Source organism: Nyctereutes procyonoides, unplaced genomic scaffold, assembly GCF_905146905.1.
Source record: "Nyctereutes procyonoides isolate TBG_1078 unplaced genomic scaffold, NYPRO_anot_genome, whole genome shotgun sequence".
Classification (NCBI taxonomy): domain Eukaryota; kingdom Metazoa; phylum Chordata; class Mammalia; order Carnivora; family Canidae; genus Nyctereutes; species Nyctereutes procyonoides.
Window position 1 is genome coordinate 13,654,706 of NW_026575130.1, and position 15,741 is coordinate 13,670,446.

At 35.5% G+C, this 15,741-nt stretch overlaps 1 protein-coding gene across 1 annotated transcript in view; it reads left to right on the plus strand.

Annotated features, from left to right (window-relative positions):
* Nucleotides 1–6,533, plus strand: part of TACR3 (tachykinin receptor 3) — a 74,121-nt gene extending 67,588 nt beyond the window's left edge. The window contains exons 4-5 of the mRNA XM_055342511.1: nucleotides 4,302–4,498; nucleotides 5,953–6,533. Of these exons, the coding sequence (XP_055198486.1) occupies nucleotides 4,302–4,498; nucleotides 5,953–6,265 (510 nt within the window). The 3' untranslated portion in view covers nucleotides 6,266–6,533. The remainder of the gene's footprint in view (nucleotides 1–4,301; nucleotides 4,499–5,952) is intronic.
* The last annotated feature ends 9,208 nt before the right edge of the window (nucleotides 6,534–15,741 follow it).

Below are 15,741 nucleotides of genomic sequence, written 5' to 3' on the forward strand. Positions count from 1 at the left end.
CTAGACATTTTTTATGGTTGGCACTATTTTATTTCATTCCCTAGACTTACTTTTTTTTCTTTTATGACCTAAACCTGAAAATCATCCCTCTTACACTAATTTAATATGAAAGATAAGAACAGCTGCAGGCATTCCAGTGTAACCTGTACAGGATACAAAAATCAAAGATTTTTTTTCTTCAATACACAAAGAAAAGGTGCCCAAAGCTTATTTTCACTTACCAGGACATGCATTTCCGTCCCGCCAATGTGCATAAAGTGGATTCTTAACTACTAAAAACAGGCAGTAGAATTGTATGAGCTACATCGCTTGTCCCACATTCCTTCTTCCTCCTGCTAGTAAGTGTGCCAAGGACAGTAGGTAGGCACAACTGTTCATGTTGCCCTGGAAAATAAATCCCATTGCCTCAGAAGTGGGACATGTCTCAGATTTGTGAAATACCCAATATCAATCAATCTTTATATCTAATTGTAACAAAATTTGTTAAGACATGGTGAAAGATTTGAATTTTCTCTATCCCAGCCTCTTATCTTGCATAACAATTTCAGGATTTCTAGGAAGTCTACCAACTGAGTACCTTAACCGCTTAGTGTGTATCTGCTAGTGCCATTGTCCTGCCATGAGACACATGGGAACTACTCACAGTGTTTGCACATCTATCAAGGTTTGTGCTTCAAAGTCCTCTTTTCCTTAGCGATTTGAAGAGTAGGATTACAATTTCATGATTTTGGCACTTCACAAATCAATGCAATTTCTCTCACCCAAGACCCTGCTTTTGCATTTACATTACACCTGGGTCCTGAAAGTTTGATATCTGAAATAATTCCACAAGATATTCTGAGCAGAGACTGAAGCTAACAGTTAAAATGTATTTTACAGAAATAAGTAGGTGAAGTATATTATAACCATGATTTTCTGTAAAAGATTCTTTTCTTTAGGGTCTTTTAGATTTTTCCTTATTTTTTAATCTTTTAGGGTCTTTTAAGTTTTTTCTTTATTTTTGAATAAGTTTCTAATTGTTTTATAACAAAGTCCATAAGGCCCTGTATATGTAATTAGGAGTTGTCTGAAACTTCTGTTCCAGAGGCATTTTCATTTAATTTAATTCTCCACATGCACTTTAATTTTTCCGCATTATGGACTTCTTCCACATTATGGTTGGAAGTCACTTAAAAGATTCTGATAGTCTTTGTAGGTCTTTAACTATTGTTAGAAAACAATTTCATGCACCTGGAGTTTGTGGTCAGCCTGTAGAAAAGCATTCAAAGACATTCAAAGAAGCATTTATGCATATTTGCTGATACTGTATTTAACAGAGTAACCTGTACCATGTTCACATTGTCATAGATTTTTTTTGCCCTTAACATTTATTCAGAATAAACTTTAATGCTTTCATGCACTCAAAATCATATATTGGTTATATTGTTTGTACTGTCATACTCTTTTGAATTTGTTTGCCTTATAAAAGTAAGATAGCAATAAAATATCAGGCTCATTTTATACATCCATGCCCCTTTTAAACTCAGAAGACAAATAAATGATACCTGTAATTAGTGACTGAGGAAAATTAGGGACATCTCCTAACTGCCTATATGACTTTTAGTTTCTTTTTTTCTTTCTTTTTCTTTTTCTTTTTTGTAATCACTTTCATTTATTTATTTAAAAAAATTTTGAGCACTGACTATTATGAAACCCAGTCTATGTGCCTGCATACATCAGCAAAGAAAGCAAGCAGAAAATTCTTGCTCTTTTATATTCTAACATGAGGAGACAGAAAGTAAAGAATAAACATAACAAACTGAAAATAAAGAGCAAGCTAAGGAGTTTGGTGCTGGAAGGGCAGACTACAATTCTAAACAGGTTGGTCAGAATGGGAATCACAGAGAAAGGGACAGCTGCATAAAGGTGTGAAGAATGTGAGGGTGGTACCCACAGGGAATAATTAGGGGAAGAGTATTCTGGTGGGAGAATAATTTGGGACAGGAGCTTTACTGTTGTATTTAAGGAATAGTATGATGTTCGTATATTCAAGATAAAAAGGCAATAGAACCTGTTTAATTTAGTCTTATATCCCCTGAGCCTACAGTTGCCATGTACCGAGTCATTTCATTCTTGCTCATAATATAGTAAGTTCTCATAAATATTATTTCTATTTTGTATGCACATGTTTATATTCCACACTTTTCCATGCATTTTATTTACATTTTTTCATTATATTGTAAGGTTCTTCAGAATAAGAAATGAGTCCTCTATTCATTATTTTTCTCTATATTGTTTTCTAGACCCAGTAGATGTTTAATAAATGTTATTAACTGTAAGCAGGAAGAAAAAAGACTTAAGAATCTTAGTTTTAAAACTCCAGCTGAATCACAGTGGTCAAATCTTTTAGTCTTTGCCTCAGCTTCCTAAAGCACAATTGAAAATCAACTAATAAGTTGTTAAATACATGAAACATTGTATAAATGTGTATTGTAATAAAATATCATTCTTTCTTATATTCCACAAATACATGCATAAGAAATAGGAGACATAAATATAGAAATCAGAACACAGCTTTTCAGAAAAAAGAAAAAAGGGCATAAAGTTTAAAGAGCACTGAGAAAAACCTTTAGATGGTAGGGCCGGTAATGACCTTTAGTGAGCTATTGACCTGGATCTTCAGCTCTGATGACCAATTTCCATCAGCTCAGTACTACTTACCTGGATGGTTCAGTGATTAGGACCTTGGGAAAGAGCCTTCCAGATTGATCCACTTCACGATTTGCCTAGTCCTAGAATCATATCTCTCTTGACTCTTAACCTTGCCAATTTTCCATCCAAATCCCTAACTTGCAGTGAAATGATGAATCCAGTCCATGAATACTGTATTTTCATAGTCTAAGATGCCTCATAGATCATTTATGTCAGGACTCTCTCTGATTTGTGTGCTGATCTGACTAAGGGTAAACCCTGAAATTATTTTATTTAATATATATCATTCTAAATATTTTATTTTCCTATTTCTAAATTGCCAAAAGAAGTATAGCCAAATTTAGTAGGTAGACTACTAATGAGAAATATCAAATGAAGGCATCATAGAATACTATTTCCTTTTCCACACAAAGCCAAGCTGCTTTGAGTCTACTTTTCTTATAGTCATAGACAATGGACAGATTTTATTTCATTTAGGGACACATAAAACATCCTCCCATTCAACTTATTATAGCAAAATATGCATTGTCATTCATTATTCATTCATTCCATATCTAATTATTTACCTTCAGCTATATATTTCGGGTTGTGCTAGATGCTGGGAATATTAAGATAATTAAGACATCCTTTCTGTCATTTAGGAACTTAAGGCTTAGTGGTAGAGAATAAAGGTTGATATGCTATTTTTGGCCAGGGTTTTCCAGAATATTTTGTTTCAAAGGTGTGGAAACCAAGGAAATGATCCGTGCTTACCAAATGCATATGACTTAATGTATAGACCAGTTAGCTGCCTATGTATAAATTCAAAATTAATGATATTTCCTCAGACTAATGTGAATACACATAATCACTATTCAGAGAAACTTTTCCCAATACCAGATTACAAGTGAAACCAAATTAATATTCAGAAGGTTGCTTAGTGGGCATGGTAGTAGAATAAAAAAATCTGAAGAGTCTTAATCTATATTCAGACTATTATAAATACTGAGGAACCAGCCCAACCCTTATAGCTTACATTATCCCCACAGTGACTCAACAGTCAGTTTCTTTAGATACAGAATCTCTGCTATTTTACCTTTCATGCTAGCACAGCCAAATCCTGTTTCTCTCTCCCCTAGGCTTGTTAGAGTTTTATAAACACTTATTGTCTTCAGGCCAAATAATACGTTTGTTTCTGTTTGATTTATTTTAAATCTTTTTTTAATATTTTATTTATTTACTCATGAGAAGCACAAAGAGAGAGAGACAGAGACATAGGCAGAGAGAGAAGCAAGCTCCATGCAGGAAGCCTGATGTGTTCAGGATTAGTCCCTGAGCCAAAGGAAGATGCTCAACCACTGAGCCACCCAGGCATCCCTGTTTCTGTTTGATTTAGTGCCATCCATTCACTTGGGTTCGGTAAAGAAAGAATGGTGACATCAGCATGTTTTCTTGAGATTTATCTTAGGCAGCTATCCCTATATTACCTCCCACTTTTTAAATACTAATCCTTAGGCATGCTATGTATGTAACTGTATTGGCAGAAAAATGATTTGCAGTAAGCTACTGCAACTAATATATTTAATGACTTAAATTTTCCAAAATTGACCTCTTTCCTTCTTTCTTTCTAGGTTGTAAAAATGATGATAATTGTTGTGGTGACATTTGCCATCTGCTGGCTGCCTTATCATATTTACTTCATCCTCACTGCAATCTATCAACAGTTAAATAGGTGGAAATACATCCAGCAGGTCTACCTGGCTAGCTTTTGGCTGGCAATGAGCTCGACCATGTACAACCCCATCATCTACTGCTGTCTGAATAAAAGGTAGAAACAAGATTACCAAACCCAAGTTTCTCATAATTCCTGGTTTAGCTAAAAGCATATAATGCTTCTTGGTGCAAATTAAAAATGCCCAAAAGAAGGAAATATTTTTAAATTCACTGAGAGGAGTACAGAGTTTGATTTTTTTTCTAAATTTCCTCCTACTTTATGAAATATTCCACCTTTACAGTTACATCCTCAAAAGACTGAACTTAAAGGTCTAAATGGGAAATTTTTATATGGTCTAAAGTCTCCCTCCAAACCCTTCAGAATTCTGTCTGCAGAGAAAAAAATTTCCATCATAATTGAAGGAGGTGAGTTGAATATGTGCTTCAGCCCTCAGAGAAATGAGGACACTTCATAAAATATACAGGTAATTTCTATAAGATGGAGAGATGATGTCATATGTCAGTGAACTCTATTAACAAGGATGTCTTATAAATGGACTTCAGAATCTAAGATGTTGCTGTGAGGATTATAGAATCAACAGAGAGGGCAAGGAGAATGTCAACCCTTCTGCCTATATAATGAGGTTAGTGAGTAAGAGAGGGTGCAGTCTCCATGGAAATGGGTTGTGAAGAAATTGAAGTGATCAGGAAAAAGCTGCTTTTAAAGTCCAGTTTTTAAAAGGCAGTATTTTGACTGCAGTCAAATTTAAGACTTGAGGGAAAGGCAAAATGTGGTTTCCAGATTAAATCACCTTGGGTGTATGGTCAGCACACGGAGAAGCAGAGTTAAATTTCCTAAGATTGATAATTCCCTTAAGAAACCAATATGTTTTGAGCACAATAAGAAATACAATTTCATTTAAGTAACTGTGAGCTAAATTCTAAACTCTTTCCAGTTGGGCCTCTACTGCACTGTGCCTTAAGTTTGTTAAATACTTAATTCTTACTTTTTTTTTCATTAATTGCATAAGCCATATATCAATTCAAGCCATCCCACAAACAGTACATCTGTTTTTAATCAACTTCATTTAATGATTTACTAAGCAAAGGATTTTGCACTTTCATATATGATTAGATAAAAAACATTAAGATCAGTAATTAATTCTAACATTAAATGAGACTTTATCAATGTGCAAACATTTCTGAAAGAAGCTGTTTTTAAATATGTCATTTTTAAGTGCCTTAACCACCAAGCCTAATTTGATTACACTTCAGTAAATGTACAAAATTATTGAAGAAAGGTACACGTTTCTTTGGCATATGGATTACTTAGTACTGTGCTTTTACTATTTGATGACTTGCTTCTCGTTGATAGGGAATTGAAATCCAAAGAAGAAAACTGAAAACACTAGTACCAATCCTGTGGCATACGCTTTAAGAGTTTGGCTAGAAAATCATATTCAAAAATTGATTTTGCTTAATTGCCGTAAGTAGGGCTTTCTGTGGCAATTAAAGGAAATTTCCACCTAAAAACATGATGTTTTCTTTCTGTGGCCTGCTTCTCTTCAGATTTCGAGCTGGCTTCAAGAGAGCGTTTCGCTGGTGCCCTTTCATTGAACTTTCTAACTATGATGAGCTGGAGCTCAAGACCATCAGGTTTCACCCGACTCGACACAGCAGCCTGTATACAGTAACCAGGATGGAGTCCATGACAGTAGTGTTTGAGCCCAGCGATGCAGACAACACCAAATCCAGTCGGAAGAAGAGAGTGACTCCAAGAGATCCAAGCTTCAGTGGCTGTTCCCGCAGGAATTCCAAATCTGCCTCCACCACTTCAAGTTTTATAAGTTCACCCTATACATCTGTGGATGAATATTCCTAAATTCACTTCACTTCAGAGAGTAGTGTGAGGGCATCATGATGTCAGCATATCCCCCATTATCCTGTTTAGCAGTCCTATCCCACCTACTTTCTGGAAACAGAGGGCAAGTTGGAGGGCAGCTATGCTTCAATTGAGAAAGGTAGAATAGAAATGTAACAGAGACACTATTTAGATATCTGTCCCCTCAAAAATAAAATGGGCTGTCCATTGATTCTTTGAAAACTCCAAACTATTACATGAAACAAACTAAAGAGACATCTGAAAAGTACTTCTAGAGTGTTGGGTTTTTCTCATTTAAAATTTTCAATATACATTTATGATACTAAAGTGATATATGATTTTTCCAAGAGATGAAAGAAGCTTTAAAAACATAATGTTGTGAGTGAATAAAAACAAAATACATATAAAAGAAACATTTCATTTTTATCTATAGCTATAAAACAGAAAAAAGTTAAATGACTCATTTTCCCATTAGAATGAAGGAAAATTGCCTCAGAGTAGGAATTAATGAAAATCTTTGCTCAAATGAACTCACTTTGTAGAAGAAAAAATTTAAAGATCTTCTCCATGAAATGTAATTGGAAAGGAAATCTAGTAAAATTATTAGGCAGCTGTACATGTCATTCTCTTTATTATTTTCTCTGAGACAGTGGCTTCAAAAGAAAAAAATAATCCTTTACTTTTTGACTATACTTATACTAAACTAAAAAATACTCAAAAGGACCTTAAAAGGACAAATAAAATTCTTATGATCCTCTTTATGTTATTTTTCACAAATATTTAAAAATGTTTAGAAAACAGGCAGATTATAAAACACTAAAGATGCCTTCTAATGGAGAAGAGAGGAAATTCATTCGTTTCTGAAATGGACTACCAATTTTTAGGCAAGAATTAAAGATAGTAATTCATAATTATGATGGCAGACAGGAACACCTACCAGCCCCAAAGGAAGAAGTGTTTCTACTCCATAACTCGAGGAAAAAGCTTAAGATGGACATCGACTTTATCAATTGTATAGCGTCCTTCTCCCCTCCTCTCCCTCCGTTGAAAAAAAGAGTAAGGACTAGGGGAAAGTATCAGAAAATATACTCAAATGCAAATCCTTAGAAAAGAAAGTCTATGTACTACCTATATGTACTAACAAACATGTAGAAAAGTGAATCAATCAACTGTTAGAATAGAAAGCAGGACAATAGTTTGGATACATGTGAACTAATACCAGGCAAACAAAAATATAATATACACCTTTCCACAGAGAACCTTCCTTTTGTCTGTTTAAATAATTCAGACATCTCCCAGGAATAAATGAGCTAATGGTCCTAAAGGAGCACCTGTTTACTATAAGAAAAACTTAATTGACATATTTCTGAGAGCCATAGTGAAAAAACACACACACAAAAAAAAACACACACACAAAAAAAAACACACAAAAAAAAAAACAAGAAAACACTTTAAGTGTAGAATTTATCTTCCAGACCTCAGTGCTTATAAATCCTCTTTCTTTGAATTAAAGATAGTGTCAATTTTGCTCAAAAAAGGAGAAACCTTCTGAGAATATGGATGTATAATACAAACTTTTCAGAAAGTTTAAAATATTCTGTGGGATTTTTTTAAAGCTATCCAGTGAAAATAATTATCTGTAATGTGTTACTGGATTGTTATGTCTCCATCAGTATAGAAACAACTATTGTTTTGAAGAACAAGATAAAAGCAATTATTCAAAAACAAATCATGGTCAATTGCTGCTACTACACTAAATTTTCCAGTCTTCTTTCCTATTTTGAACCCAAAGCCAGACATATCTGATTGTTACAAAGTGTTAAAGTTCTAAAGAACTCCATCTTCTTCTGATTGTACCAATAAATGGACACATGTTTATATGTGTATACACATAGGAGTGTACAAATACAATCATTCTAACATATGCAACAGCTTCAAAGAATTATTTTTTTAAGAATTTATTTATTCATGAGAGATTCAGAGAGAGAGACAGAGAGAGACGCAGAGACACAGGCAGAGTGAGAAGCAGGCTCCATGCAGGGAGCCTGACATGGGACTCGATCCCGGGTCTCCAGGATCACACCCTGGGCTGAAGGCAGGCTCTAAACTGCTGAGCCACCCAGAGATCCCAACAGCTTCAAAGAATTAAATTCAAAATCAAATGCCAAAGTAGTAAGTGGTTACTACAGAGGTGCCACAAAAAGATTAACAAAATCTATGAAGCTTGTGTGCATGCTTTGGATAAGCAAAGTTATCATTATTTAGTATTTAATTGTTGAATATAATTTTTAAATGTTCTATTCCAAAACATGTAAATGTTTATCATACAATGTGAAAGTGTCAAGAAAAAGTCTAACATTTTAAAAGCAAACATTGTCTTCTTAAATTTACAAATGATTGTGAGACTAGCATTAATTAACCTTCCTGAGAGATGCCTGGGTGGCTCAGTGGTTGAGCATCTGCCTTCAACTCATGGCATGATCCCGCAGTCCCAGGACCAAGTCCCACATCGGGCTTCCTGCATGGAGCCTGTTTCTAACCTCTGCCTCTGTCTGCCTCTTTCTGTGTGTCTCTCACGAATAAATAAATAAAATCTTTAAAAAAAATAAACTTCTCGATACACTGGACCATACTCAGCTGCAAAATGTGAATGTGAAGTACAGCCCTCAGATTCACCATAGTCAGCCACCACCAAACACAGTTTGAAAAACCTAACTCCTGGTCTTTACACAGTAGGAAAATTTAGCATAATTTGCTAGGACATCTAAGGAAAAATACTGCTTCAATCTGCTGTTTTGTTTGATTTCTTTTGTTTTTTGTCTTTTGGTTTTTCAGTAGATTTCTTGTTGCTGTGCTTACCAAGTATCATCCTTCAACTGGGACAGAAATTCTGTAGGTCCAGACGGTACTGGGGAAACTGACATCATTAACTCAGTACTTACGACTCCTAAATGAAAACTTACTAAGCAGAATTTTTAAGGTCAAAAGTTTAAAAAATAATAATGAAACAAGGACAATGTGAAAGAGAGAATACTTTAGCCCTTTTGTCTGAATTTTGACACTGAGAATAATACACATGAAATCATTTTTAATAGAGGTCACTTTAAATAAAGCTATGCTGATATTTTCATATTTGTCAGTGTTTGGGATAATTTACCTCCAAAACTCACCCTACTCTCTGATGTTAAAGTTCACTGCAAGTGTTTTTCATTATTTGAAGGTAAAAGCAGGCTAGAAATATGAGGCAGTTGGTTAAAACACTGTAGGATATTTTGGATTTAGATCAGCAACAGAAAAATACAAAATATTTTGAGATAAAAGAGAGAATCAGAAATACTTGTATCATTTTAAATATTTTTTAAAAGACAAAAGTAAATAAATAATGAATGTTGTATTTTCATTATTTTGAATCTGGAAAAGTGTTTTTGAAATTACTTGCATAGGAAAAAATTCACGCAAACATGATTATTGTAGAATCTTATCTAACATCTTTATTTTTTTAGCAAGTTCAGTATACTGCTGCATTATTCCATCTCCCAACTTCATGATGGTGACATTCTGACCTACAGTCAAATTTGTATTCTTTTCCAGATCCTGCCAATCTCTTATCAACAGAAATCTGATCAACTTCAAAGTGACCTCCATGCTTACAAAGCATACAGAAGAATGCCAAGAAGCTTAGTATCAAACCTCAGAAGCACAAACTAAATGTGAAAAATCAATGCTAGCCAGCTGAGATTTGAGCTTGAATTTTAATGCAGAATTTCGTCAGAAAACTTCTGATTATTGTCAGGTAAATTAGTCCAACAAATGCAAAGTCATCGGAGAGTTACAATTTCTCACACTTTTAATAGTAACAAATTGAGATCTCATTTGTTGCTAATAGCATTCCAAAAGTTAAGGAAATGAAGCATAACACCAGCCATGTAGAATAATGTTGTAATAATTTCCCTCAGGACTAAGCAAGAATAAAGTACAAAAAATATTTTTAAAAAATTAAAAAATGAATAAAATACGATAGTTCTGTACAAGGTCAGTGATTGCATGTTGTAAAATAGCTTGGCAAAAATTCTGTGTATATAAGAAATAGATGAATATAAAGTTTGTAGCTACTAAATAAAGTATTTTTAAGTTGTTCTAATTATACTGAATAATTTAATACATGCAAACCCTTTGTATATGTGCTAATATGTGACAGATTTGATTTTGCTTTTTTCTTTAAAAATATTAAAAATAATATTAAAAGCAAAAGCTGTCCTAATATTTTCCTACTGGCTAGCAAAATATATATTATGGAAGATCCTATATTGCCTGAACACACACCCTCAGAATTATTTTGTGCTTTCTTCCTTAGTTTTCCTCATTAAAAATATCTAGTTTTCCTAAGTTACCTTGTTACAGAAGAAAAGCATCTATAGAAATAAAAGTTATCGGGCAGCCTGGGTGGCTCAGTGGTTTAGCGCCTGCCTTCAGCCCAGGGCCTGATCCTGGAGACCCTGGATTGAGTCCTACATCGGGCTCCCTGCGTAGAGCCTGCTTCTCCCTCTGCCTGTGTCTCTGTCTCTCTCTGTCTCTCTTTCTCTTTCTCTGTGTCTCTAATGAATAAATAAATAAAATCTTTTAAAAAAAGAAATAAAAGTTATCAAAATGTAGAAAAATATTCTGTGTGAAGAGCAGGAGCACATGAATTGGAATATAGAATAGAAAGAGTATGAAGTTAAGTACAGAGCATAGCATTTTAGAGCTACAGCTTCAAGGCTTCAACAATTGACAGACGAGTTTAAATCTAAGCCTCGCCAACTGATAGCTGGAGAACCTGGGGCAAGTGATTCAGCTCTGAGCCTCATTTAACATCTCAATAAAAAAGAGAAAAAAAATTAAAAAAATAAAGAAAGAAAGAAAAAATAATAATTTCCTCAATTGAATGAGCTAATGCATGAATAAGGCAAAGCCAAACATTAAACAAATGTTCAAAACAACATTATTACTAACACTGTTTGCATGGGGAGAATTAAAAAAAAATTATTTTTTGCTTGTGTCATTCTGCCTCCATCCAAAGCCCTTTGAGACATTTGTAGCCACGTAGCTTCCCATCACTTAGACCTGGGCTATTTTCAGAGTCTGCACAAGATTTCATGGATTATGTATGAGTGTTCTGGGAATTTGCTACCTGGCCCTGGGCCCATATGTACAGAAAGCTGTGTAGGTGAAGGGTTAAGAATAACCAATTAATAGAAGTGACTTTGGACATGTGAGGCTAAACTCACTTCTTGGGAAAGATGCAGCCATTTCAGGTTGAAGAATAGGAATGTTAAGCTTCAAAAGAAAATAGATGAGGAAGACAATGCAGAAAAATTTCTTTTGAGATTTCCAGGATGGCTCCACAGACTGCTCTCTTGGTGTTCCTCCCATGTGCTCAAAGAAGAGTGCCCAGAGACAATTCCATGTCAGGTGTCAGCATTGCCTATCCATTTCTAACAGTTGCACTTGATCCACTTCCTCAAACCCACTCAGATACAAGCCAAGTATCCTCTACCCTATTGTATCAATTTATCATAAAGAGAAGAGAAAAAAGAAGCAGAATATTTTCACCAGCCTACCACGCATCCAAAGCATCAGGACATCCTCTAAGCTCTTAAAATATACCCAAGGTTCAATTGATATGTACCATATCAACTGCTACAAACCTGGTCCAAGCCCCCATAATCTCCTACTTGGATTACTGCAAAAGCCTCTACTCCATGCCCTCTCTAAAACTGATTCTCAATAAAGCAAGCAGAGTGATTCTTTTAAAATAGCATTATATCATTTCACTTCTTTGCTCACAATCCTCTCATGGCTTCCCACTTCAGTTAGAAAAAAATATTTTCTTCAACCACAGTGTAATGAAATTAGAACCCAATAACCCTCAAAAAGTAGAAAATTCATAAATATATGGAAATTAAACAACATGCTCTTATACAGTCAAAATATTGAAGAAGAAATCACAAGCAAAATTAGAAAATACTTGAGATGAATTAAAACAAAAATACATTCCAAAACTTAGGAGATGCAATGAAGGTAGTGTTCAGGGGAATTTATAGCTATAAATGCCTACAGTAAAAAAGAAGAACTATTTCAAATTAATTACTCAACTTTACACACTTTCTAGTTAGATAAAGAAGAACAAACTAAGCCCCAAACTACTAAAAGAAGGAGATAACAAAGATGAGAGCAGAGATGAAAGAAAGAGAGAATATAAAAACAACAGAGAGAATCAATGAAATCAAAAGTTGGTTCTTTAAAATGATCAACAAATTGGACAAACTTTTAGCTAACCTGTCAAAGAAAAAAGAGAGATATGCAAATAACTAAACTCAGAAATGAAAGTGGAGATAAAGTATTATAAGAAATGCTAGGGATCCCTGGGTGGCGCAGCGGTTTAGCGCCTGCCTTTGGCCCAGGGCGCCGCGATCCTGGAGACCCGGGATCGAATCCCACGTCGGGCTCCCGGTGCATGGAGCCTGCTTCTCCCTCTGCCTGTGTCTCTGCCTCTCTCTCTCTCTGTGTGTGTGACTATCATAAATAAATAAAAATTAAAAAAAAAAAAAACATTTAGGGATCCCTCGATGGCGCAGCGGTTTGGCGCCTGCCTTTGGCCCAGGGCGTGATCCTGGAGACCCAGGATCGAATCCCACGTCGGGCTCCTGGTGCATGGAGCCAGCTTCTCCCTCTGCCTGTGTCTCTGCGTCTCTCCATCTCTCTCTCTGTGACTATCATAAATAAATAAAAATTTAAAAAAAAAAAACATTAAAAAAAAGAAATACTAGATTAGATGATCTAAAGTGCAAACTCCTAGAAATACACAAATTACCTAAGGTCATTGAAGAAGAAATAGAAAATCTCAAATATCTATAACAAGTAAAAAGATAGAATTGTAAAAATATCTAAAAACTAAAGGATTGGGACCAGATGGCAAACAACTAAAGAAAGAATAACAGCAAGCCTTATCAAATTCTTTCCAAAAATAGAAGAGAAAGAAATACTTTTTTTTAGCTCATCCTATGAGGCCAGCATTAATGTGATACCAAAGTCAGATAAAAACATCACAAGAAAAGAAAATTACAGGAAAATGTCCTTTATGAATATAGTTACAAAAATCCTCAACAGAACCCTAGTAAACTGAATCCAATCACATATTATTGAAGGGAGCATAAACATAGTACACTGAAAACCACAACATATCACTAAAAGATATTAAAAGCAAACAAATAAATGAAAAGACATCCTATGTTCATGGATTGGAAAACTTAGTATTGTTAAGATGTTAATACTATCCAAAGAAATCTAAAGTGTCAATTCAATCCCTATTAAAATTATAAACAGCATTTTTTGCAGGAATGGAAAAGTCAATCTTCAAATGCATATGGAACTGCAGTGTACCTACACTGATGAAATAATTTTTCTTTAAGATTTTTATTTTATTTATTCATTAGAGGCACAGAAAAAGAGAGAGGCAGAGACACAGGCAGAGGCAGGCTCCATGCAGGGAGCCCAACATGGGACTTGATCCTGGGACTCCAGGATCATGCTCTGAGCTGAAGGCAGATGCTAACCGCTGAGCCACCCAGGCATCGCCTGATGAAACAATTTTGAAAAAGAAGAACAAAATTTAAGCGCTCCAATCATCTTCCCGATTTCAATCTTAGTACAAATTTATGGTAATCAAAACAGTATGGTACTGGCATAAGAATAGACATCTTCTTGGACCAAGGGAACAGAATGAGGATCCAGGAACAGACTTGTATACCTCAATGGCCAACTGATTTTTGACATGAGTGCAAAGACCACTCAATGGGGAAAGAATAAACTCTTTAACAAATGCAGCTAGGAGAACTGGATTTCCACCTGCAAAAGAATGAACGCTTATATTACATCATATACAAAAATTAATTCAAAATGTATCTATAACCTAAAAATCAGCACTAAAAGCATTACACTCTTAGAAGAAAAATAAGAGAAAGAGTGGAAAGGGGTAGTGAGGAAGCAGTCTTATAGAACCAAGCCTTTAACCTGTGGATTCTGATGCTACCTCCAGGTAGACTGTCAGAATTGATTGAATTTTCAAACATCCTGCTAGTGTCTGAAAATTGCTTGTAGTTGTGTGTGAACCCCCCCCACACACACACACAGACACACATACACACACTTTGGAATTTGGTCCAGGAACCCAAAAGATCCTGAAATTAAGCTTAAGAGCTTCCTTCAGAAAACTCTAGAGCATAGGTACAATTTACTCTAGACTCAGAAGCATGTTGTAATATGATTCCAATCTTATAATAAAAAGTAATCCACTAATTCAGTGTTTCTGGTTATAAGCAATAGAAATGAACTCAGGCAATCTTAATCAAAAAGATTTTTTTAAGATTTTATTTATCCATGAGAGACACACAGAGAGAGAGAGAGAGAGAGAGAGAGAGAGAGAGAGAGGCAGAGACACAGGCAGAGGGAGAAGCAGGCTCCATGCAGGGAGCCCAACCTGGGACTCGATACTGGGTCTCCAGGATCAAGCCCTGGGCTGAAGGCAGCGCTAAACCGCTGAGGCACCCGGGCTGCCCAGTCAAAAAGAATTTTATAAAATATGTCAGGTAACTAACAAACTCTTTCTGAGAACCCAAAGAACAGGCCTAGGACAATGCAGTCACTGGCAACAGGCAAAAGAACAGCTTAGAGCCATGAAAGTAGCAATACCACCACCAGAACTGCTGGGCACAATCATTGTTATTTGCAAAATTTCCATCATCAAAATCAAGCATCCCGCACTACTGACATACTGCTGCTTTAACCTCTGGAAATTGCATGTTGGTGCCACTGCAGCACCATCTTCATTGGAACGGGTCTTCCTGTATCTCTGCTGCTTTGCTTCACTAGCTTTCAATCCAAAGCCCATGGTGGCTGCATCTGATTGGTGTAGCCTAGGCTGGGTGCATGCCCTTAGCAACAAGCCCAGTTGAAAATGAATATTAGATTTTCTGCTTCTAAAATGAGAGACAGGGGATCCCTGGGTGGCTCGGCAGTTTAGCGCCTGCCTTTGGCCCAGGGCGGGATCCTGGAGTCCCGGGATCGAGTTCCACATTGGGTTCCCTGCATGGAGCCTGCTTCTCCCTTTGCCTGTGTCTCTGCCTCTCTCTCTCTCTCTCTCTCTCTCTCTCTGTGTGTGTGTGTGTGTGTGTGTCTTTCATGAATAAATAAGTAAAATCTTTAAAAATAAAATAAAATAAAATAAAATAAAATAATAAAATAAAATGGGAGAGAGGTTCTGCCTCATTGGTAGAAATTCCCCAAACACACATGTTAGGTATTTGATAAGGATGGTAGATGTTTGTTATAGGTGCCTTGGGGAAAAAATATATATTTAAATGTTATGTAAATATCTTTCATTAGTAGATGCACAGTTTACAATTTTCCTTTTATTTTTGCGTTAACCACATTTTCCT